The sequence below is a fragment of the Eumetopias jubatus genome, unplaced genomic scaffold, assembly GCF_037043125.1.
Source record: "Eumetopias jubatus isolate StellerSeaLion01/CBP00866 unplaced genomic scaffold, mEumJub1_p1.0 scaffold_5, whole genome shotgun sequence".
NCBI lineage: Eukaryota > Metazoa > Chordata > Mammalia > Carnivora > Otariidae > Eumetopias > Eumetopias jubatus.
In genome coordinates this window covers 132,852,398-132,878,470 of record NW_028274811.1, presented here as the reverse complement: position 1 = coordinate 132,878,470, position 26,073 = coordinate 132,852,398, and the positions used below count along the sequence as shown (strand labels likewise).

Genomic DNA, 26,073 nt, shown 5'->3' with positions numbered 1-26,073 from the left:
CACATCACCAAAGTTTAAACCCTTTCCTTGGGGCTCCCCACAGCCAATGCTTGATTCACAGTACGAAGCGCCACATTTCCTTGTTTCAATTTGGGGTAGCTCTGAAGGGCAATTCCAGATCTAGAACTCTTCATGGGATTGGCTTTTGTACCATGTTACTGTTCATTTTTTTTAATTTTATTTTATTATGTTAATCACCATACATTACATCATTAGTTTTTGATGTAGTGTTCCATGATTCATTGTTTGTATAGAACACCCAGTGCTCCATTCAATACATGCCCTCTTTAATACCCATCACCAGGCTAACCCATCCCATGTTACTGTTCAACTTCCTCTGTCCAATCCTGTATCTTTACTTTCTTGTGGTTCTGTTTCAGAGTGTTTCTTGATAGATCTTCAAACAAAGCTCAGTCTCAGGATCTGCTGTTGTAGGAAACCATCTAAGATGTAATCCATATTCAGATTATTTTTCTAAACATATATCATCTGATTTCTTCCATTTATCCATCCAAAGAACAAAATATTTCATTTCTGTAAAGCTACCGCTTGTTTTTCCTTTTCTTTTTTCCTACAATAAATGAGAGAGTTGCTACTTTCTCCACTTACTCTTCTAATATTCCCAAAGGAGTTCTCCACAGTTTGGCTTCTACCCACAAAATTGAAATGTTCTTTTACAGTTAACAAACACAGTATTTCTCTTAGCCCAGTTAAATAAATACATCACTCTGACATCACTGATCTACATAATTATTGCAAATTATCTTTGCTTGAGCTTTGCAATTTTGAATTTTTCTGGTTCTCTCAGAGCCTGGCTTTATCTGTATTTTTCTGACTCTTGCTCTGAAAATATATGCATTCCTTAGTTTCTGTCTTAGAGTCCTCCTCTGTTGTCTTGTCTTTTCTAGTATTCTTTTCTCTTGTCTTCTCTCCCTAAACTTGTTGCCCTGGTTAGTTAATTCCTGTCAGTGTCATCAAACACTGTATTTACCTGAGTAAGTTTCGCTAAAGGAGTAGCCTTGCTCATAAGATTCAAGACCAAGTCAACAACAACAACAACAAAAAAGATTCAAGACCAAGTCCTGTTGGACTGTTTCTCTGGAAATTAAAACTGTATCTATCCAAATTTAAATTGATTATAAATCAAAATCCTTGAGAAAGTTATTTAATTACTCGAATTATAAGTTTCCTCAGAAAGAGTACTTATGAATGTGTTCATTTGTTTAGTATCAAAATATATTCCAGGCATTTTTTTAGGCACTGTGCATATAGCAATGAACCACACATGTGAAAATTCCTGCTAAATGGAACTTATATTCCACTAGGGATAAACAGCTAGAGGTATTCACATCCTATTTTACATTACATCCATACTTTTCAAACTCTTTTATTTTGTATCATCTGTATTTTGCTTTTCATTAGATACAAATTATAGACCCACTGTGAACCATCAACTATGCAATACATTGTATCTGAGAGATAAAAATAACATTATTTTAATGGATTTACACTACATTTGAATGGAATGCTAGGTATTCAAACAAAGGAAATATAAAATGGTATTATTAGAGTACATATAGAAGTATGTTCAGAAAAGAGAAGAAACCTGGAGAGATTTGAGGGAAATTTTTCTGGAATTGATGGTGTATGAGGTGAGTTTTGATAGATGAATAGGTGTAATATTAAGTAAACGGCAAACCAAACAGGTAGGAGGTGGTTTGGAACACTTAAAAAAGAATAAATCATTTATAAAAGACCAGAGATATAAGAACATGACATGATCTGAAGGCAATAACTATTTCAGTATGGTCAGGGGTCTAACCTTTGGCAGGGGTAGGGGCTAGAATTTAAAGAGAGTGATGGGGCCAAGTCTGGACAGGTTTTCATGCCCTGCAAATTAGAAGTATTAGTACTTTGTCTTCCTATAAAAGCAATACATGAAAATGATAAAGAATGGAGATACTAGACAAGTATGTAAACTAAAGTAAATATAAAGATCCCATCTGTCTTCACCTCACTGACCTGAAACACAGTCCAATATATCAGAGGTATAAATATGTAACCATTAACTGATGTTGTTTATCCTCTTGAAACTTAAAATCTCTTGCACTTTTTCAAAATTTTTTACTGATTTATCTCAGATAGCTTCTCCTATCATTTTATATAGTTTCATGTACTTGGTTCCCACAATGAAGGAATTGTTTTGCTTGTTTAAGTAATCTTCACTGAATGGATATTTAGTCTGGTTCTTTTGTTGTCATTGGTTATTATATCAAGTGCTATAATGAATACTCTGGTCCATATGTCTTCATATATGTCTGAGAATATATCTCCTGGGCAAATTTGTAGTGGGGGAATTGCTGTATCAACTATTAACTATTATTTTATTTTTGTGTTAGCTTTGTATACTCATAACTACAATGTACTTCAAAATCTCATGCCAAGTATCAGGCTTTTTCATTTGTACAAGGCTCATTGAAGAAGAACCACATTTCACTATTGTTTAGATATTATCTTTACTATTGTGGGTGGAGAATCTGTTCTAATGTTAATTGGCCAGAAAAGGATTTTCAGAATGATAATCATTTAAAATTTTTGAAATATCAGTATAATAAATTAGAGTAAAAAAGTAGCTTTTTCTTTTGTATGTATGCTCCTACTCCCATTGCTATTGGACTATGTGATTCTTGTAAACATTCACTGTAACTCTGAGATATCCTAGCATAGTGTCTAAAACGAACAGATATCGATACCTAGTTGTAGAGTTTAATTGGATTGTATTGATACTTTAAAAATTCAGAATTTCCTTCTCTTGACGTCTATGCTTATCATTTCTTTTAATTCTCTTTTCCTGACATCAAGAACCCTAGACTTTTATTTTTCTTGTTCTGCTGATTTCACTAGTAGATTGAAAAAGAAATTACATATATGTATATAATAAATGTATACATGTATATTTATATGCCTTTTTCAAAATAAGTCTTTTGAGTTTCAAAATGTCTTCATAAAAACCAATTTTAAATCATTGAAATTTTTTAATGATACTTTTTAAATTTTTAATTAAAATAAATTTTAAGATGTGAAGTAAATTTTGAATTCTAGTAGTTTGAGGGATGTCAGGTTTTTGTTTGTATGGAAATGTCACAAAAAATAGTCATTGTCTTTTTCTTTATACTACATACAATTTAAATTATAGTTACTGAACTTAAAGTTTTTACTAATCAATTAAACTTTTTCAAATAGCTTAGTGAAGAAATGAACATAAAACACACTGTTTTAACAGTAAAATAAATCCTCATCAATTTATTTATTGTTTTTCTAACAACTCACCCAACCTTAGAATTGTGTGAAGAGAATTAACCTCAGTGAGGTTAATATATATACATACATATGATATATATGGTTCCATGTTCATATAAATGGTTTTTCCAATATTGCATTGCTTGGATATTCATGATCAAGCTTTGCTCTTCAAGTTATATCATACTTACCAGGCTTGTTAATCTAAAATAAATATAGAAAATAACTAAATCATTTTAACAACTCCAAAGAAGTATGATAGAATAATTGAGTACATCCTGAAGTTTTTGCATTCGTAATCAGAACCTTCATTTCTCTGCCTTCACTGAATTTTCTTTCCATTGATTTACATGGACTAGATCTTACTTATTTTAGAAAAAACTCATTTTGCAAATTTGACCTTGTCTTGTATACCTGTATACATGTAAATAAGATGATTTTTCTCATAAATGTTGCAAGTCCTACAGTGATTCAAATGTCTAGTGTGAATATAATAAAAATGGTCCTGAGATCTTTACATATGATTCAAATTGAATACCAACATAAACTTTCATTTCCTTTAAATTTTCTGATCCATAGCGGGAAAAAGAATGTTAGCAGTAAAAACCTCAGAAATGCTTCCGACATAGAAGAGGCCATTCTTATCACAATTCACACATTTCAGCTACCTTTTATTCTATGAAGTTTCTTTGACATAAATGCAAACTCTGCTTCTTTTCGGGTTTATGCAAAGCTAAAATGGGAGCCTCTATTTCTAGCCTTGACCACAAAGTCAAAAAAGAGAATGTGTAATGTATGATTCCAGCATTATTCACCATGAAAATGGGCAAGATGAAACACATATTACCAAGAGTGAAATGACATGAGAGAAAATTAGGATTCACTCATTGGTCATATTATATCTCATAGAATACAAATGAAGGTTATTGCCTTGAACACATCATTTTCAAGAGGCAATTATTATACTCTGGGGAGTGCTAACTACAGCAATGTATTATCACTCCCACTATTTCATTCCAACTTTAGAGAAATACCTCTTCAGTAGGAACAGCTTTAAATGGTATTATCCATTGTGCTCTCAGTGCACAAAATTTATTAAATGTAAGTCAAAAAGAAGGGAGTTTAAAGTGAATCATTTTCATGCAACTTATTATTTGTGTATGTTGCTAAAATCAACTAATGGCTGAAATACATTTGACAACAGGATTTTCCTTAGGATATTTGCTCAAGATGTTTAGTCTCTTTACAGAGAAAGCTGTTCTTATTCCTCTAATGTGTGTGTGTGTGTGTGTGTGTGCACATGTGTGCATGCATGCATCTGCCTGCACCATGCCAAGGCATTGGAATGTAAAAGATTAAATAATTTTTCTTTTATAGCCTGCACAAAAATCACTCACAACATACATGAGCACAAGAACTCATGCACATGCACATGTGCGTACACACACACACAGATACAACTGTGATAAGAAGATATAAAAACACTAAAATTAGTGAAACAGGACAGAGAATAGTCCACTGACTGGCAGGTGGGAAAACAGCTCATAAGAACTATATCAAATGTAAACCTTTTAAATTTGAACAGGATTTCATATGCAGAGAATAAAATAGAAGGTATAAATAAACTGTGGAGATGTGGGGATTAAATGGTAAACTAAATATGGTGTGATTATGCTATGAAGAACAGTGAATGCCCCATTGTTAACGGTTTTAAAGTAAGAGTAATCTCAACATATTTGAGTTTTTCCCTAGGCAAGAACCATTAAAAATGTTTGAAGAGGATAACATGATTTAGAAAAAGTACTCTCATAGAGTATATAAAGGTAATTTGAAAGACAAAATGAAAATCAGAGGGAATAGGACCAGTTAGAGATTTAATATAAGAAAGCTGAGGAGAGACCCTGAGAGACTACTTAGAGCAGAAACAGATATGTCACCACACTTATGAGTTTGGAAAATAAATTAATAGAACCAGATCAATCACAGAAGAGGAATAAACTCATGCATTTGTTCCTCTTAAATCTATTTTGTATATTAGATGCCTTTCCATGACCGTGTCAGGCTAAATATTAAAAGCATCTTTATCAGTACTCACAGCACATGGTCACACATTTAAAAAAGTCTTCTGGTTCCGCACTTTAGTTGCAGGTTGGAGGTAGGAGGCAGAAACTAAAGAGTGAGAATGATGATTCTTAATCTTAGAATTGCTAACTGCAGCTGGGTAATAGTAACCTTATATTTTTATCCAACTTTGAAATGATACCTGGTCATGAGATGGGCTTTAAATTGATTATTGAATGTGCTCTCTATATTAGCTCTATACTATGGCTTCAGCGAATGGCTTAAGAATTTGGAAAACCTAAGCTACCCATGGTCTGTAACCTTTAAAATGTTGTGCTAGGTATCTGATTGCATAAATATATCATTTGCTTTTGTTCTTTAGCTTGCATTCACTTTAATGGCAACTATTTTATCTTGTATTCTCTTATTGAAGAAAGCTCCTTGAAGATTAGCAGTGCAAGCCATATTAACTATTGATACCCAGCACAGACTGAATTTAAATTTATTACAAGTATATAATTATAGAGTATTATCCATCGATTTCAACGTCTTCCATGATTGAAGCTTTTCAAGTGATTCTAACAAGAAGTTTCACCAATTTGAGTGTCTGTCTCTCTACCCTAATAAAACTTAGGGAATATCTGTTAATGAATATTTCTTTGAATGGATTTTTTTTATTTTATATCGTGATCTCACTTTTAAATATAATATCATTAATGAAAATAAGATCCAGAACAGTTTATAATGCAGTTTTACCATTTAAAATACATTGAGAAATCAACCAAATAATATGTAATGTTTATATTATTTAATCTGACTCAATTTTACCTATCTTATGTAATATATTTTAAAACTTAATTTATTGTCTCTTCTGCTTCATTTTCTTGAGCTCATGTCTTCATGTTGAGGTCATATTTAATGAGCAAAATGACAATTTTTGTACTTATGAAGAAAAAATAGTAAATAGGCATGATATATAATTTTTCCCCTATGTAAAACTCCACTAAAACAGTTCAGTGAGTTTGGAAAAGATCTGCTTGTTTAGGTTAGCTCTCTCTTGTGCTTAATAGTGATAATAATATCACAGTCCTGTGCTCAAAAACCTGGGTTAAAATTAACATTGAACTGAGTGCTAATATGTGCCAGGCACTGAACTATAAGAAAAAAAATTTTTTTCAAAGAGTAAACCGTCTGGATAGATAAGAAGGGTTTTTATAAAATGCAGTAAAAACAAAATGATGACGTTGACATTTATTTTACATAATTCTGTTACATATATAGTAGAATGAAAGATTAGATAGTTCAAAAGATAAAGGCTAGTTAGTGACACTTGAGTTCTTGCCCTCACACTCTCACTGATGTATTGATGGAATGAGTGGAGGTGTTCAAAATTGCCCTGGAAAGAAGGGTCACTAATCACTGATCTCATAAGGCATTGGAGATGCTGCAAGTGGAAGAGCAGAAGTATAACCCTAAAACAGACTTGCTGGTCCAGACAAGAAATGAAGAGAAAATGTTTAAAAATGGCTACTGCAGATTTTCATTTGAAGATCTGAGTTTTTTGCCGAGAAGGAAAGAGTGAACCACCCTATTTCTTAAAAAGGTAGAAAATCTCAAAATACCAATGATTTATCCTGTAGAGTGACATGTGACAGCAAGGAATCCATTCACACTATCACCTCTGATAAAAAACACTCTGAAAGTTTTACCTAATATAATAAAAAAAAAGACACAGAAATAATAGGTATATCTTGGGGCACCTGGGTTGCTCATTCGTTCAAGAATCTGCCTTCGGCTTGGGTCATGATCCTGGGGTCCTGGGATCGAGCCCTGCATCGGGCTCCCTGCTCAGTGGGGAGTATGCTTGTCCCTCTCCCTACCCCCACTGGTGCTCTCTCTCTCTCACTCTCTCGCTCACCTCTCTCTCAAATAAATAATAATAATAAAAGAAATAATAGGCATATCTTATTTTGAATAGGCACATTGGAAAAATACTTAAATCTTACAATGTTATAAGCCTTAGTGTTGCCTGAACCCTGCATTCACATTATGAAGTGCTTCTCAAAAGCAATCTTGGTATTTAGCTGAATTAGACATATATACCCACTGGGAATAATTGTGAAAACATGACCGAAACAAATAGATATGTAGACAGACAGGCAAAACTGATGACCAATCAAAAAAGGGAGTATTGCAAAGGCTATGACCTTGAGTTATGTTTTTTTGTGGCCTATTCCATTATCAGACTCTTCCCCTAAGGGTACTTTCCAGTTATGGAGTTAGTGACAATATATTTAAAGCCCAGGCAGAGAGAAGCGGTATTACTTGGCTGAGAAGACAGTGGTCAGAATTTGGGTTTGCCAGAGGGTCTAGAAATTAGAGAGCACAATTCCTATGATTGTGGGAATCATAGGATTAACAGGGAATAGAGCCCCCACATCTCTGCTAACATCCCCAAGTTGATCTTTTTTTTTTTTTTTTAAGATTTTATTTATTTATTTGAGAGAGAGAGCACATGCAGGAGGAGGGGCAGAGGGAGAGGAACAAACAGACTCCACGCTGAGCAGGGAACCCATGCGGGGCTTGATTCCCATGACTCTGAGATCATGACCTAAGCTGAAGGCAGACACTTAACCAACTGAGCCACCCAGGCACCCCTCCAAGTTGATGTCTAAGCTTCAGATACTCAAGATCCAGCTCTAAAATACTTACTAGAAAATATCAGCAAGAGGGCTAAGAAACTGAACAGATTCCATCAGCGGGAAACAGAAATTAGATTTCAGTTATGGCCAACTTACTGTGCATTTGCAAATACTTCAGACCTTCTATAGAGCTCAAGAAGGGAAACGTCCTGAAAGTAATGACAGCATTGAAATGGTTCTGCCATAATATGAAATCTGTACAAGCAGAAAGAGTGATAAAACAAATTGGCAACATTGATAATTGGTAAATCCTGCTGAATGGTGTATGGAAGTTCTTTGAACAATTTGAGTGACCCTCTGAAAGTTTAAAATTATTTCAAAATGACATAGAAGAAATACACAGGGATATTGATTGGGATGGCATTTAATCTTTAGACGAATTTTTAGTCTTCTAACAAAAGGCATATTGTATTTTTCCAGCTAAGTCTCCTTCCATGTTTCTAGCATTTGTAGTTCATCCTGAATCTGTGAAAGTTCCAGTTTGTTCATGTCATCACTTCCCCTTGGGATTTATTTATTTATTTTTTTACTCCTAGTCATTCTGGTGTTTGAGTGGTTTAAATCTGCATTCCCTAAGGAGTTGAGCACCTTATTATATATATGCTAATTGGCCACTTTTGTATCATCTTTTGTGAAATACCTATTCAATCGTTTTGCTCATTTTTATAGTTGCCTGGTCATCTTTTCCTTATTGATTTATATACTTCTGGAAGCATATGATATTTCTCATACTTATTATGGCATGTAGTATATGTATTAAAATTGCCTTTATCAATTTGTAGACATTTTATCAACTTGTACTTCCAAATAAATATTTCAGCATCTAAAACCTAAAAACAAGAAAAATTGTCTAATACAATCATAGTATAATCATAAAGTTAAAGAAACAATAATATAATTATATTTAACATTAAAATAAACAGTCCCTCTTCAAATACGCCAATTGTTCTAATAATGAATTTATGATAATCTACCAAAATTCAGCATTCAATCCAGGGTCACACATTTCCTAAAACACGTGTATCATTTTGGTCTCTTAAATCTGAACTGTTCTGAGACTAGAGGAAACTGACAAGCTAATTTTAAAAGTTTATGAAAATGCAAAGGATCTCAGAAGCCACAGTGATCTTGAAGAAAAGGAACATAATTGAGGGACTTAAATGACTAGATTTAAAAATAAAACAATAATGCTTTGACAATTAACACAACCTGTTATTAACATAAGGATAAACGAAAAGATCAGCAAACATACGCACACATAAACAGTCCCATGAATTACACAAAGAGTGACCATTAGAATTAGATACAGAAATGGTCTTTAAAAAAACAATGGTGAAGCAAATCTAGTCTGTGTGCGCTCTTTGATCTTTACTTTATATCTAGTCCACAAATGAATTTAAATTGGTTTAAAGACCTAAACATGGTAGATAAAACATTGAAGTTCATAGAAAAAAAGCAAAAGAAATTATCTTAGTGATAGGCAAATGTCTCTTCAATAGAACACCACAATTAATAAACTCAAAGGAAGAAACTGATAAATAGAAGCATATTAAAAGTAAGAAACTTCCTTCATTAAAAGACACTATGGGGCGCCTGGGTGGCTCAGTCATTAAGCGTCTGCCTTCGGCTCAGGTCATGGTCCCAGGGTCCTGGGATCGAGTCCCACATCGGACTCCCCGCTCAGTGGGAAGCCTGCTTCTCCCTCTCCCACTCCCCCTGCTTGTGTTTCTGCTCTCACTGTCTCTCTCTGTCAAATAAATAAATAAAATCTTAAAAAAAAAAAAAAACACTTATGATGGTAGTAAAGAAGTAAGCTGAAATTAGGAGAAAATAATTTCAATATCTCTCGAGAAAATGACTTGTATATATAAAAACCTTTATAAAGTGGCAAGGCAAAGTTAACAATAAATATATGGAATAAATGGAACATTCACAAATTCCTGGAGGAAGTGTAAGTTCGTACAATCCCTTTGAAAACACTTTATGAGCATCTACTAAAGATAAATCTATGCCCACTCTGTGATTCAGCAATCCCACTCTTAAAATATACCCAAAGGAAATGAATCCACATGTGACAATAAAAATGTGCAAGAATCTTTATCACACTTTTTATATATAATCACGTCCACTTAGAAGCACATCAATCATTTATCAATAGAATAAATAAATTAATTGTGGTATATTTAAACAATGGAATACTGTACAATCACCAAATATTAATCCTACGTATAATGTCATGGATGAATTTGTCCTGCAAAAAGTTGAAAACAGAAGTCAGACATACTGTGTAATCCCATGTATATAAAATTCAACTACTTGCTAACTTATCAATAGGAATCGGGGTCACCAAAGTGGTAATGTCTGGGAGGGCATTGATTAGAAAGGGCTAAATGAGAGGGTATCTTCGTAGATGACACACATTGTTTATATTGTGATCTTGGCCATATTAACATAGGTAAATAGAAATGGCAAATAGGTAAATAAAAATCTCATTGAGCTGTACAGTTAAGATGTACATACATTAGTTTTTACATGTACATCTTAAACAAGCCAAGTTGGCAACACATACCCATACAAACACACATACATTCATTAAAATCCTTATCTATTGTTCCAGAATTATTTATTACAGTCATTACTTTATTATTTGTAATGGGGTTCTTCATAATGTTATTTTCTATTTGACACAACACCACATAGCAATTAAAAACTATTTCTAGAAAATCATTTTAGGACATCTAATATGCTCACGCTTTAATCTTAGGTACACAGGCAGAACACAATTAGTACTTTGCAGATATTTACTACATACAAATTTTATGACAAAAAATAATACCAAAGGAATTTATCTCATCATAACCATGGTTATCAGTGAATTTGGGGGTTACATTTCCTTCTTTACTTTTTTTCATCATTTATAAATTCTCCACTATCAGTGTACATTTATCTTCTCTTTGCCCACTTTGAGAGAAGGAATATTATTACTTTAGAAAGGAGACTGTTTTATTATTGATCAATTCTAGTTTTAAAATTATTCACAATTTTCTAGCTGCACTTTTTGCACTCTCATTCCAAATCTTAACATTTTGTATTACTGTCTTTTGACTTAGAACTTAAAGAGAATAGCAAAGGACCCAGTGATAATGGCTGAGTGATCCAAGGCAAAGAAAGTAAAGTTAGCAGGCAAAATCCAGGGAACAAATGTGTCATGCAAATTTCCTGGCATCTCTAAGAGTTATTTTTAAATGTGTGTTTATGCCTCACCAACTTTCTTTCAATTTCTCTAAAGCTTCTAATAAATGGTCCAAAAATAACCTCTGAAATTAATTCTAAATGTTATTAGTTCTCATAAACAACCACTGTAGCACTGTTGTCTTGAACTTAATGGCACTCTGAATGTCACACAGCTTCTGTACATTAAAAAATATTATTGAAGTATAGTTAACATATAATGTCATATTAGTTTCAGGTATACAACATGGTGATTTGACAATTCTGTACATTACTCAGTACTCACCATGATAAGTGTTGTCACCATCTGTCACTATACAACATTATTATGTTATTGATTATATTCTCAATTCTATACTTTTTATCTCCATGACTTATTTATTTTATAACTGGAAAACTGTACTTCTTAATCCCCTTCACCCATTTTGCCCATTCCCTCCTACTTCCCCTCTGTATTTAAGAGCCTGTTGTTAGTTCGTTTTGTTGTTTAGATTTCACATGTAAGTGAAATCATATGGTGTTTGCCTTTCTCTGCCTTTTTCACTTAGCATAATAACATTCAGGTCCATCCATGTTATTGCAAATGGCAAGATTTCATTATTTTTATTATTTATTTATTTATTTATTTTTTAAAGATTTTATTTATTTTTTTGACAGAGAGAGACAGAGCTAGAGAGGGAACACAAGCAGGGGGAGTGGGAGAGGGAGAAGCAGGTTTCCTGCTGAGCAGGGAGCCCGATGCGGGGCTTGATCCCAGGACCCTGGGATCATGACCTGAGCCGAAGGCAGACGCTTAATGACTGAGCCACCTGGGCGCCCCAAGATTTCATTCTTTTTAAAGCTGAATAATATTCCATCTCCTCTTCCTTATCCATTCATCCATCAGTGGATACTTTTAGAACTAATAACTGAATTCAGTAAAGTTGCAGGATATGAAATTATTATACAGAAATCTGTTGCATTTCTATACACTAATAACAAAGTAGCAGAGAGGGAAATTGAGAAAATGATCCCATTTACAATTGCACCCAAGAGAAAAAATACCTAAGAATAAGTTTAGCCAAGAGGGTGAAAAACCTACACTCTGAAAACTAAGACACTGATGAAAGAAATTGAAGATAATACGACTAAATGAGAAGATACTTGATGCTCATGGATTGGAAGAACTAATATTATTAAAATGTCCATATTACCCAAAGCAGTCTACAAATTCAATGCAATCCCTATCAAAATACCAATAGCATTTTTCACAGAGCTAGAATAAATAATTCTAAAATTCTATGGAACCACAAAGGACCTTAAGTATCCAAGGCAATCTTGAAAAAGAAGGACAAAGCTGGAGGTGTCACAATCCCAGATTTCAAGATATGCTAAAAAGCTATAATAATTAGAACAGTATTGTACTGGCACAAAAACAGACACAAAGATCAACAGAACAGTATAGAGATCCCAGAAATAAATCCATGCTTAATTGGTCAATTATTCTACAACAAAGGAGCAAGAATATATAATGGGAAAAAGACAGTCTTTTCAATAAATAGTGTTGTGAAAACTGGAGAGCTACATGTAAAAGAATGAAACTGGGCCATTTTCCTATACCATACCCAAAAACAAACTTGAAATGGATTAAAGACCTAAATGAGGGACCTGAAAACAGAAGTCTCTTAATACAAAACCAGGCAGTAATCACTTGACCATCAGCATTAGCAACATATTTATAGGTATTTTCTTCAGGCAAGGGAAACAAAAGCAAAAATAAACTATTGGGACTACCAAAAAAAAAAAAAAACAAATCTTTTTTGACTAGAGCATTTTTTATATGTTCTTCCCATAAACATTGACCAGACAAGGTACTTTGTGGAGATAAAGGCAAGGCAGTGCCTAAGAGCATATCTACCCTTCTCATCTCTGACCCTGTCTTTCTTCTCTGGGCTGGGGATGGTCAAAGATTTTAACTTTCAGTTTGATCTTCTAATTTATCAACAGCAACACAAGTTGTTCTTTGCTAATATTAGACTAACAGAAGTAGGAAGGAAAAAAATGAAAATTTTCTAGTACCTCCAGTCTATGTAATTTGAAGACAGATACTGAAGTTTCCTGACTTACTTCAGATCTGCCATTATAATGAATTTATGGGAAATACTGACAAAACTTTGTATTTATGATCTTTCATTACATTCCTTTTAATGATTTCCTTAATATCCATTTTATAATAAAATTTCACCATTACTTCATTTACACTAACTTTGAAGTAAAACATTTATATTCATTTGTGTGGAAAACATATTTAGTTCATTGTAAATTAGAATTTAAAATTTATTTTAAAAATCAGTATATTTCATGACAAATTTTGGGACAAATGGAGTATAGTCTATCTTGTTTTGTTGTATATTAGAAAACTGGCTTCATAATATGTAAACAAATACTTTGTCTGTGATTTGACCACGACACTTTTATTTTTTCATGTACACATAAAAAAAGACTTCACTTACTTGAAATAAAGACCTTTTTTAAGACAGTTTAAGACGTGCTTTATTGGAGTAAGCATAGAAAAATCAATGAAGCTTTTTCTTTGAGAGATTTGTAAAAACCTTTATCACAATAAGTAACCTAGTATTTGGGGGCTTTAAAGATATTTAATATTGCATATTTTATTGATTGTTATTAATATGAAATATACTACAGTGACTACAAAGAGTGATTTTTTTAAGCAAGTAAGAACTTAAAAAATGTGTTTTCACAACGTACATCAACATAATTACTGGGAAATAGTTATTGATTGAAATAGAATTGTCTATGACATTTTTTCCCCTAAAAGGTTATTATCCTTTAGCTTATTAGATATACTGGCTGAATTTCAACAGTGTTTGACAGATGAAGAAACAACAAACCCAGGAAAAGTGGTGAATATAAAGAAGGGTTACATGCAAATACATACTTCTGCCTGGTCACTGCCATTATTCCCATATAGTGTTAGGAATACTATATGCGAATGACTTAATATTCCCCTCAAGCAGTTTGCTTCCTTCAACCATCTTTCTTAACATATTGACAATATTATTTCAATTAAAAATCTGAAAAAAGTCATTTAAAGCAGGAACTTAAAACTTATTATGTGGTATTCTTGGGGTACTTTATAAGAATGCCCAGGTCCTTCTTCAGTTCCTCCTGTGCTGTGGAAAAGAAAAATTACTCAAGAAAAGAAAATGGAATGAAATAATTTTTAACCTTTATGCTCTAAACCATATTTGCATTGCTGACTCAATTTTACAGGACTTCATTTTATACATACATTCACCCACAAGACATTTATTTACAGGAAACACAAGTTTTAATAAGGAAAAAATACATAAGAGTTCTGATTCTAGTCATGGAACATATGTGAGAACAACACTCTTATTGCTGAAATAATTCACTACTTTCAAATTAGTTTAAAAAAAAAAAAACTTTACAAAGTCAGTAGATAAAAACCAGGAACAAAAACTGGGAGGATTACTAGCAAATAGGTGATAGAGTGATTACCGTATTAACCCCCTTTCCTTGCAAGTATACTGCATTTCATGTGTTCATGCAGAAGACAGAGTTCAAGCAGAAAGCAGCGGTCTTTATAAATTGAGGAATCAGAGGTCAGGGTTCAGGGATGCCATAATGGCTAAAAATTGAGAAGAAATCCAGGAATGGAGGAAGCCACAGAGGAGAGAGCCCTAAACCATGATACATGCAATACGTATTCTATGTACTTCTAAACTGGCCATGTGTAGACTAAGACTCCAAGGAATCCAAAGAGGAACAGTCTGAAAGTTAAAAATTAAGCAGAGATTGTAGCTATTCCAGATACTAGGAATGAAGAGTTTAAGGTTAATGCTCCTTGTAGGTAAATGTATTTGGTAAACACTTTGAGATATCTAATAAAACAGCAGAAAAGTGATAACTTAGGAGCTAGGATGATGTACTAGGATTTTGGGTTACACCACAGGACTAAGGGAATAAACAAATTAGTTTGCCATGAAAATTCTAAAACCCTACATAGAATCAAAGTAGAGTCCCACAATTTCACTTCCTGCTGGGACAAAACTCAACAATCTTCAGAAGAAGAAAACAAAATCCAGAATCTCCACAAAATGTGTTACCCATAATACCCAGTATGTAATCTAAATTTTGTAGAGATTTAAAAAGCAGAAAAATATAGCAAGAGAATAATCAATAGAAATAGATAAAAATAACTCAGATGTTAAATTTAACAGGCAAAGACTTTAAAAATAACTATCATAAGTATATTAAAGAATTTATAGGGCATACTAAAATAATGGGTAAGGAATTTCATAAATTATATGAAAAATCAAACAGAAAAGGAAACCTAGAACTGGAAATTATAGCTTCTGTAATAAAAATATGTAACAGTAGACTGGACACAGAAACAGAAGAAAGAATAAATCTGATGACACTAAAAATAAATTAACCAAATTAAAGCACAGATATAAAAATATATTGAAAAATATATAGTACAGTCTCAATGATGTATGAGAAAATGTAGAATGGCCTAATATACTTGTCTTTGGAGTTCTCCTTCCACTCAAAAAATAGATGGGGCAGGCCATAAAAATAAAAATAAGCATACAATTTAAAAATTTGATGAAGAAAGACCCACTGATCTAAAAAGGCCAGTGAGTCCCAAGCAGGTCAAACAAAACACATCTAGGGGTAACTGAGTGTCTCAACTGGCTAAGCATCTGAATCTTGATTTCAGCTCAGGTCATAATCTCAGGGTTGTGAGATTGAGCCCTGCATCTGGCTTGCATTCAACATGGAGTCTGCTTAAGATTCTTTCTCTCCCACTCCCTCTGCCCCTCTCCCCAGGAACTTGCACTATTTAAGTAAACAAGTAAATAAATAAAATATTTAAAAAACATACAAATGCACAACAAGGTATCAAAGTACAACCCCTGTTGAAATAGACTGTCAGAGAGCAAAAGACACAGACAGAACCTTCAGAGCAACCAGAGACAAATACACATGACATATAGGGCAACAATGATAAGAATAATGACTGACTTCCTACTAAAAGTAATAAAATCCACAATGCAATGTAGCAAAAATTTTAAGTGCTAAGAGATAAACAAACAAACAATTATCAGGTCAATCTATATTCCTATAGCCAATTAAAATATTTTTCAAAAATAGAAGTGAAATGATATTTTCAGATAAAGAAAAGCTGAGAAAATTTGTTTCCATCAGATCCAAACTACAAGTTATGCTGAAGGAAATCTTTAGGCTGAAAGGAAATGACAGCACACAGAAATTCAGATCAATATGAAAAAATAAAAAGCACTGACTAGAAATGGTAATTACATAAGTAAATATAACATAACATAAATAAAATTGCTTAAATAGTAAAATATTAGTAACATATGGTATAGTTTACAATATATACAGACAGAAAATATATGACAAATACAGAATAAAGACTGACAGAGGAAATAAAATCATATTATATCTATAAGATTATTGCTTTGCATGCTAAAATATATATTTTTTTTATTTATGTTATAATAGGTTGAAGAATTATAAAGAACAAATTCAGATATTTAAAAAAAACCACTCAATTGACCCAAAACATGGCAGGAAAGCAAAAACGAATAAACCACCTCTGAGATGTTTACAAGAGCTGTGTTTTAAATAGAATTGCACATAAAGGTTGAAAGCAAAAGGATGTAATTTACAAACTGTACAAACTTAATCACAAATGATTGGTGTGGCTAAGTTTGTATCAGTCAAAGTAAACTTCAAGCAATTAGTATTATCAAAGATAAAAGGTGATATTTCATAACAATAGAGCATCAATTAATCAGAAACATGAAATATAATTGGCCATGCCTCTAATAATTGCATAAAAATAAATAAAACTTGACAGAGGTAAAGAGAGGAATTAAAAAATGGAACTTTTTAATATTCTTCTCACAGTAAGAATTGGAATGAGGAGATATAAAACTTGTAACCATAGAGAATTGAATAATACCATCATCAAGTTTATATAAGATTGCAGAATACTATACCCAGTGAGTATGTAATATACATTCTTTTTATGTAAGACAAATTTAGCAAAATCATTTTTTAAATTGCATTTTTTCTAAAACCATTAACATGCAATAGCAATAGATCTTATTGTATTTATAGAGTAAGATCAATAGAACATAAACTGTGGGAGAATCTTTTAATTTTTCAAGAAAAGCTTTTGTTATAGAAACCATTGAAGAAGCTAAAACTTCCACAAAATTGCCACCTACAAGTGTATCGCTCCCCATTTTAGACAAAAAAAAAGCCTCTTTCCCCTTAGTTTGCCAAGTCACTTATTCATTGATCTTGAACTCATTTTTGTGCCTCTGTTAGTGTATAGTTCTGAGTATGATGATTTATTGTAATCACATCCTGAAAAAATACAGGAAAGGAATTGACTTTGGTGCAACATGTGTCAGGAAAAGGGGATTTTTTTTTAAACTTTCTCTGTTCTTTTAGTGTTTCATAGTGTCAGTATCTCAGGACCCAGAGTGATAAATGCTCAATAGAGATCTATTGAGATAGGAATTGAATATTAATTTTGAGTAAATAAATATATTATGTCAAACATTTCAGGGAAGAAAAAATTAAATCCAACATGAATTCAGAGCCCAAACGTCACAGATGCTAGATGGTAAAATATTAGACCAGAATAATTAAAATTATGCCTTGAATAAGTTGATAGATAGTATAATTTTTTAAAAAGATTTATTTATTTATTTATTTGAAAGAGAGAAAATGAGAGAGAGAGAGAGAGAGCACATGAGAGGGGGGAGGGCCAGAGGAAGAAGCAGACTCCCTGCTGAGCAGGGAGTCCGATGTGGGACTCAATCCCAGGACTCCAGGATCATGACCTGAGACGAAGGCAGTCGCTTAACCAACTGAGCCACCCAGGTGCCCTGATAGATGATATAATTTTAATGGGAAATTCTAGATGGGGAGAATGACAATGGGCTTTTTGTAAGAGGATGCACTTGAGATAGGATTGAAAGCAAGGAGAAGAGATGAAATTATGAGAAAGGGGTTAGATATTCTCTGCAAAAGGCCTGTGAACCTGATAAAATAGAAGTCAAGCATATGGAAGAGGAAAGATTTCTGTTTGCCCAGTGCTAAAGCTACGTAGTTGTGGGGACATAGAGCGTAGGCTGGAATAGGCGATGATATTGAATATTTGGGATTCTACTTAAGTGAATCTGGGTTATTTTTCTATAGATACATTGTCCTGGAGATTGGTATCATGCAAGAAACAGTGTGTCATATGTTTTTAAGAATTACAAAAATAGTGGCGCCTGGGTGGCTCAGTCCTTACGCGTCTGCCTTCGGCTCAGGTCAGGATCCCAGGGTCCTGGGATCAAGACCCGCATCAGGCTCCCTGCTCTGCGGGAAGTCTTCTGCTCCCTCTGCTTGTGTTCCCTCTCTCCCTGTCTCTCTCTCTGTCAAATAAATAAATAAAATCTTTAAAAAAAATTACAAAAATAATGAAGTCAAGTAAAAAGTCTACTTAGTGCACTAATGCAATGGCACAGTGAGGTGGTGATAGAGTGCTAGCAACAAGGGAATTGGCAGTCAGAATTAAATGATAGCACTCTATTAGAAAAGCAGAGTTTTAGAGAGCTCCATGTGAAATAAGCCTTTGTAGACTATCCAGAGAACCTAGCCTTTAATGCTTAATATTTTTCTCATGTGTTTTTAGCTTTAAACAACTAACCTATAAAGAGAATTTTGGGATACAATGTGCCACTAAATCTGAAATGGCTGCTACATGCACTGCAGCCTAAGTAAAGCTTTATAAAGGTAATTTATTTAGATTTTGAAAAACACCATAATATACTATAAAAATTTATCAAACATCCTTCAGAAACTTTGAGACCCTATTTCTGTTTCTGTACACACCAACCTGCCATTTTCTGAAAGCCTAAGAGAACACTGCCTATCCAAGAAAATTATTTTATGAATGCTTTGGGGAAATATCAATATTTAGTGCTTATGTCTATAACCATAAGTACAAAAGAGAGTCACTCCAGTTTCATCACTCAGTCTGATAGGAACCAGACCCTTGTCCATTTTCCTGTTGGTACTTGTGTTTCCCTTTGTTTTAGTTAACACCTAAATCAGTTGTACCCAGTTGTAACCAAGAACTTGATAAATGTTAAAAATCCTCTTCCATTCTGGGATTCTGTAATTATACTCATGATGATTTCAGCTATGGAATGGTAAAAGTTTTTGAATTAAAACTATAAAAAATATAGGGTTAACTCTGTAAAAAATATATATTGTATTTAAATGGTGCCTAGTAATAGGTAGTTCCACGGCACGATGTTGATAACTCTGAGTAAAGCAAGTGCTTTGAATTGAAATGTAATGGTCAATTAAGCTGATATTTCAAATTATTTTATGAACATTATTTTCCATTAGAAGGAATAAACACTATACCTGTAAGTTTGGCATCTCTCCATGTGATAAATGTGTTTTAATTACTAGATGTCAAATATCAATTATCTATAATAAGCATTTTAATTATTAATTAATTATTATTCTGTGACAACTCAGGATTCTCCTAAGGATAATTCCTCAGGATCTAGATCTAATGTGTAAAAAATCAAATGCATATGAAGTTTCTCTAACAGAATAGCAGGAGCCTTTGCTATGCTTCTCGTTAAATTTACTTAAATTCTTCTCTTGAGCAGTATTATTCTTTTGCCTAAGTAATTCAGCCACATGTGTCTATTCAAACTAGAGGGAAACTACATGGCAATTGTCATAACTTAGTAATCCTCTTAAGTAAGAACCAAAGATTTCCCTCATTACAGAAAACAGAATTAATAAATCTCTGATAGCTTCCATGAAAAACGAGCAACCAAAGTTCAGATTGCATTATTGTGGAAAACAAAAATTCCTCATAATTTAATTTTTTAATATTTTATATTTAAATCCAATAGTTAAAATACAAAAATTACTCTTAATTTCAACATTCCTCACTTTTCTGTCCTATATTGTAAAAGTCTGAAATGACATACAGAAATATTCTCTAGTTTTTCTTATAAAAATATCATCGTGATCCATTTTGTTGCTCCTCCAGTCCATCCTGACAATGAAAGCAAACTGAGCATTCCACACTTGTGATACATCGATAATAAATTAGTACAAAAGCTTTCAACAGGACTCACTTTCCATGCTGTATGTAAAAACAACTTAGCATGGAATTCTGGGCCTTTTTCAGTAGTGGTCTAACTTCATCTTATTAGACCAGTCTGTGTGTGTGTGTGTGTGTGTGTGTGTGTGTGTGTGTTTGTGTGCATGTTTCATATGCATACCGTGCCATATGCTATACCACTTCCTTGGATTTATCCACATGCAAATTTTATTAAATTTTTACTAGCTCTTCTTGCCCTCAAATGCAGTCGCATCCACAATTCTAGAATACATCAGAATTTTGGAGTTAAGGAAATCTTAGTGACAATTTAACCTAACAAGAATTTGAGGTTTGGAAAGTTTAATTAACTTCTAAGTTCTGCACAATTACTGCATGGAACAATCGGGACTGACCCCTGTAAGTTTCATGTTTAATTGCATGTACAAGTATATTTTATTAAATCTTGCTGCTACTACTTTATTATTTGTTTTAAAACTTCTTCCTTTAAATTCAGAATCAAACCCTAAACTTTACATCCAAGGATTATATATCCTTCCAACTTTATACAATTTTATATCACCTATATATTAAAAGAGGTCTTAACATTGTCTACAATACAAACCTTCTGTAAAACTAAGAAAAAATATGAAAATCTCTTTACATTAGAAACTACCTATTCTCTTTGAATCATGGTGCATGGTAAATATGGTTAAGTCATTACATCACACGAAGGTCGCCAATGCAGTGGATCCTAGAAGACAAGGCAAACAGAACAGTGTGGTGGAAAAGAAAACAATTTCTTTGGCGTTCAGAAAGTTAAACCCTCACGAGAACTCGTATGTTTGACCAAGTTGAGGTGTAAAGGCCTAGTTGGTCTCTGCATATGCAAATGCATAATAAGGTAGAAGAACAGTTTAGGAGAGTTAATAGACCCTTAAGGACTTAATAGTAAGAAGTAGTTGGAAGACCACTTTCTTAGTGAACTAAATATATGGTGCATGGCCCATCTAAGACAAGGCCTTACTACAAAACAGAGAAATCATTTTTTTTTTCAAAAAGAAGTACACGTGTTTGATTTTGTTGAAGTTTCTCTTTCATATACATGTTGCTTTCCAAGTGTAATTTGAAAATAGTTGACACAGTTTTGGTTTGATTATCTTCATTTGACAAAAATTCTGATTATTATAATGGGTTTGCACTTTTGGTTCAGAATCTGATTGACAAGAATAAATAGGCACAAAAATCGAACACCTCAACTTGTCCACGGGTTAAAAAAAAAGGTTATTTTCCAAAGACAAGTTCTAAAATATTTTATGAAGACTAATTAAATAAAACTATGCACATATTTAGGAACTATTTTTGACAGATTATTGAACTAATTAAAAATAAGCAGGATGGTAAAAAAGATCTAAAGCTTAGTGTATATTTTAAAATGTCAGTGCAATAATGGTGTCTGTTAATCAATGCACATTCAGTTTTTAGAAGGAAGCATTTTTGTTTACAGCTAAGAATAAATGCTTGTAGTAGAGCCTTCATTGCCTTGCATTTGAGTATCTCTGTCTGTGGCTATTCCTCTGCATCTAACAGGATCCAAGGATGGATCTGCATCCAAGGATGAAGCGCTCTGTGAGACCTCGTGAACTGGATGTGCCCTTTATACACTGCCTTAGAAAAAGAATCATAAGGCAATTTCAAGTCCTTAGACACAAACATTTGTCAGTTGAACTTGAAATATCCTGATGTTAGTTATTAACTATAGTGTGGAAAGTGATGTTAAATGAGGGATGCAGGGGGATGCCCTATGACTAATCTGAGGAGAAATAAGAGGGAAAAAGGAATCAGCAAGTGAACTGTATGGGGCAAAATGAGTATGACCTATGGAACCAGGGGAGAGAGATATCAAAAGAAGAGAAAATAATAGGCTTCCGATAAAAGAAGCTACATTTGAAAAAAATACACTGTGACACACACAAAATGAAAAAAATTAGATCAAGATTTTGGCAATTTCACAGAATAAATGTATTTCTGGTTTAAAAGCAATAGGCATGACTTTTGTGATATCAGGTACTTTTTATATTTTTATTTTTGGCCTATTCTATCTTATCTACTTTGTGTCGCCAGTAAGTCAAAAAATACTCAGACCATCACAATCACTTCTAGAGTCATGTGCAAAGAATAAAGAAAATGATATATATGATTTATGGGCAGTGTTAGTATTCATCATTGTTTATTTTGTTTTATTCTTAGAATTTGAAATTAGCTCAGCATTAGGCACATATATGGGATAATGCAGTGGACAAAGGAATTGTCCCATATATAGAATGGTATGAATGAGGCTGGTAAGGGGAAGATAGATAATAGAAAATTCTGGACATTGGAAAGATCACATCATCTATTTTGAGACAGAGAAGAAACAGGAAGACAAAGGTATGAATCTGTTTTCTCAAAGTTGAATATAAGAAGGGGGAGTTACATAGTCTCTATTGCCATTTGTTCCAGACTGCTAATGAGCACCTGTTGCTGCTGTTGGATGGTTTGAACCACCCTAAAGGTACTGTCTTCTTTCTACTTCTGTTTTCTTTCTCCTTCTTCTAGAATCCTTTGGTCTGGCTTACAGGCAGGAAGTAGTTCACTTTGACTGATACTAAGAAACAGACCATCTAGATAGAAATATTTGTACTTATTCACATACACAGCAAACTATTCAAATCATGATAAATTGTTTATTAGTAGAGACCAATATAATTTTTGACATATTATTGTATTTTTTTGCCTCACGCAGCACACTCAGTTATTATTTATACATGATGTTAAATTTCAAATGATGTTTTTAAAATCTTTTAGATGCACACACATAAAATTAAGTCATGTGTAGCTGATTAATAATGAATCAAGTCCACAGATGACATTTTATTTTGAGGCTTGCTATGAATACTGACCTGCATTTAGCTACCTGAATAAATCACATTCCCCATTCTACCCTACTGCCAACATTTGCAATATTATGCCTTTGCACATCATAATTAGTCAAATATTTTTAAATAATCATTATTTTAAACAATCAGCACAGGGAGTTGCTATAAAAATAACTAAATTGCTATCACTTTCTAATTGCTTCTGGATTTATCATATGAAAATTCTTACCTTGCCAACATACTGTGTATCTGTACCTGTGTACTCTTCCAACAAGAAGAACTGATTCCACATCCAGCCACGCTTGGTGCGATGTAACATTTTACCATCTTCTTTTGTCAGATCCACTACCATTTTGCTTGGTAAATCACTATTAGCTTTTTCTTGTAGTGGGATAGCATCAACTGTATGAAACATACAGGTCCAGATGAATAGTGATAGGCAGTAGTAAGTCCTCATTATAAGCAACTTCAGCAGGATGTCAAATTCAATATACTGTCTGATTCCCCTGAGGAGTAGAGGGAGAAAAATGGTTTATTAGGTTTGTGTTTCATTTTCACATAACCTGTAAACTATAAAACTTTTCTAAATGTTATAAAATTTTTATAAATAATATATTATTTATGCATTATTTTTCCGTGTTACATCAGTGAACTATCATTAAAACCTCACATATCACAGGGCTAGGTAAGGAGATACATGTAGCAGAAATAAACAGGAAATTCACAGCTGACTTTAATATCACTGTATTGCGGCATATAAATGAGAATGTATTTGTAATTTAAAATACTAAGTATTTGAAAAAAATTAAGCCCTACAATATACCAAAGATTATACTGAGTGTTCCTAAAGTCTTTAAGACCAATAAAATGAATTATTTATTAATATATACATATATATGAGCTTCTATATTTTAAATAACACTTTTCTGCGCACAGTTTATCTTTTACAATGTTTCTTCTCCTTGTCCTATTTCCCCTCTTCTTCTTCCTTGTTCTTCTGTAACAGGATAAGATGTGCCTTCAAGGCAAATTAAATTATACCAAATGTACTTTGGATTGTGTCTTTCAATACTTAGCACCGTACTATATTGATCCTTTATAATTGATAACTATACTTTTTCTAACAATCTGTTGAATAAGTTACTCAAATTTATTAGAGTCTGAAGAGAGCATGCTCTAAATGGAAACATATTACCTGATCATTAAAAATAACAACACATATTTATTTCCTAAAATAATAGGAAAAAGGAGCACACAAACTGGTATGGCAAAATTAGATATGGGGGTCTCCGCTATGGGATAATTTGATCGAGAATTTTGCAACAAACAATATCTCTTGGTTGAGATAGTAAGTTGATTCTTCTTGAGGTTAAAAAGAATGATAGTTCATTTGGTATTTCAGAATTAATTTTATTTATTAACAAATTGGTTTTATTTGTGAAACATTTTATTCAGAAGATATGAAATATTAATAATGCTGCTGCTGGTAATGATTTTGGTAAGCAGTTGAAACCCATCAAACTAGGATAGGCAAAAGAAGAATTCATTGGATTATCAAATCAAATTAAGTGTGGAAAGGAAGGAATGAAAGGAGCAAAGAAGCAACTGGGCCTTTTGTGCTCATGAAAACAAGAATCAGGGGCTTGGGTACTTTAGTACTATTCTCTCTCGCTCACTCCTCTCTCCTCTCTTGCTTTCAGCTAAGCCTCCTCAACCTGATGGAATAGAGGAATATATAAAGTTCAGATTTAACATCTTCCAAGCCAGAAAACAACTGATAGTATTTTCTAATTTGAGTCTGAAAAATTATGGGAATGGACTCTAATTTACCTGGCTTAGGCCAGATGCTTAACACTGGACCATACATCTCTAGAGTCAGTTGTTATCAAGGCATAAAGGTCAAAAACATGCCTCTAGCTTGGCTTTATCCCTTACTATCTGTGTGATTTGGGGATATTTACTCGGTCTCAACTACTTCTTCTTATAAAAGGAGAAAAATTAGTATCTGACCTACAAGGTATTGTTATTCACTTTATTTTGAACTCTAATCAATACAAAGTAATAGTTATTTGTATCATAAGGACTTTATTTTATTTAACAGCATATAGCTATAAGAAAACTGAGGTGAGGGGCGCCTGGGTGGCTCAGTCATTAAGCGTCTGCCTTCAGCTCAGGTCATGATCCCAGGGTCCTGGGATCGAGCCCCGCATCGGGCTCCCTGCTCTGCAGGAAGCCTGCTTCTCCCTCTCCCACTCCCCCTGCTTGTGTTCCTGCTCTTGCTATCTCTCTCTGTCAAATAAATAAATAAAATCTTAAAAAAAAAAAGAAAACTGAGGTGTGAAGAATTTAAGTCATTTAAGAGTTTAAGTAATTTGACAAATGTACAGGTAGTAAGTATTTGACACACAGCCTTAAACAGTATGTTTTACAAAACATAAAAGATAATATATGTAAAGAGGTTAATATAGTGCTAGCATTCAAATTTTCAACATGTTAATATCATCATCATCATCATCATCAACCATGGTTGCTTCTATTATAACCATATAGACAATGGTGATTGGCAGATAATAGTATGGATGCTTGCTATGGTCCAGAGCTATTGGCTCTATCCAGTCCATATGTACTCTGATTTCCATACCCGTTATTTAAAAAACATCTTACTTAACAAAATACA

The 26,073-nt window shown here is 33.1% G+C and overlaps 1 protein-coding gene across 1 annotated transcript in view; it reads right to left on the bottom strand.

The window, feature by feature from the left end:
- Positions 1-23,853, bottom strand: part of CDH9 (cadherin 9) — an 82,417-nt gene extending 58,564 nt beyond the window's left edge. The window contains exon 1 of the mRNA XM_028098028.1: positions 23,626-23,853. Coding sequence (XP_027953829.1) covers positions 23,626-23,853 — 228 coding nt within the window. The remainder of the gene's footprint in view (positions 1-23,625) is intronic.
- Positions 23,854-26,073: the final 2,220 nt, after the last annotated feature.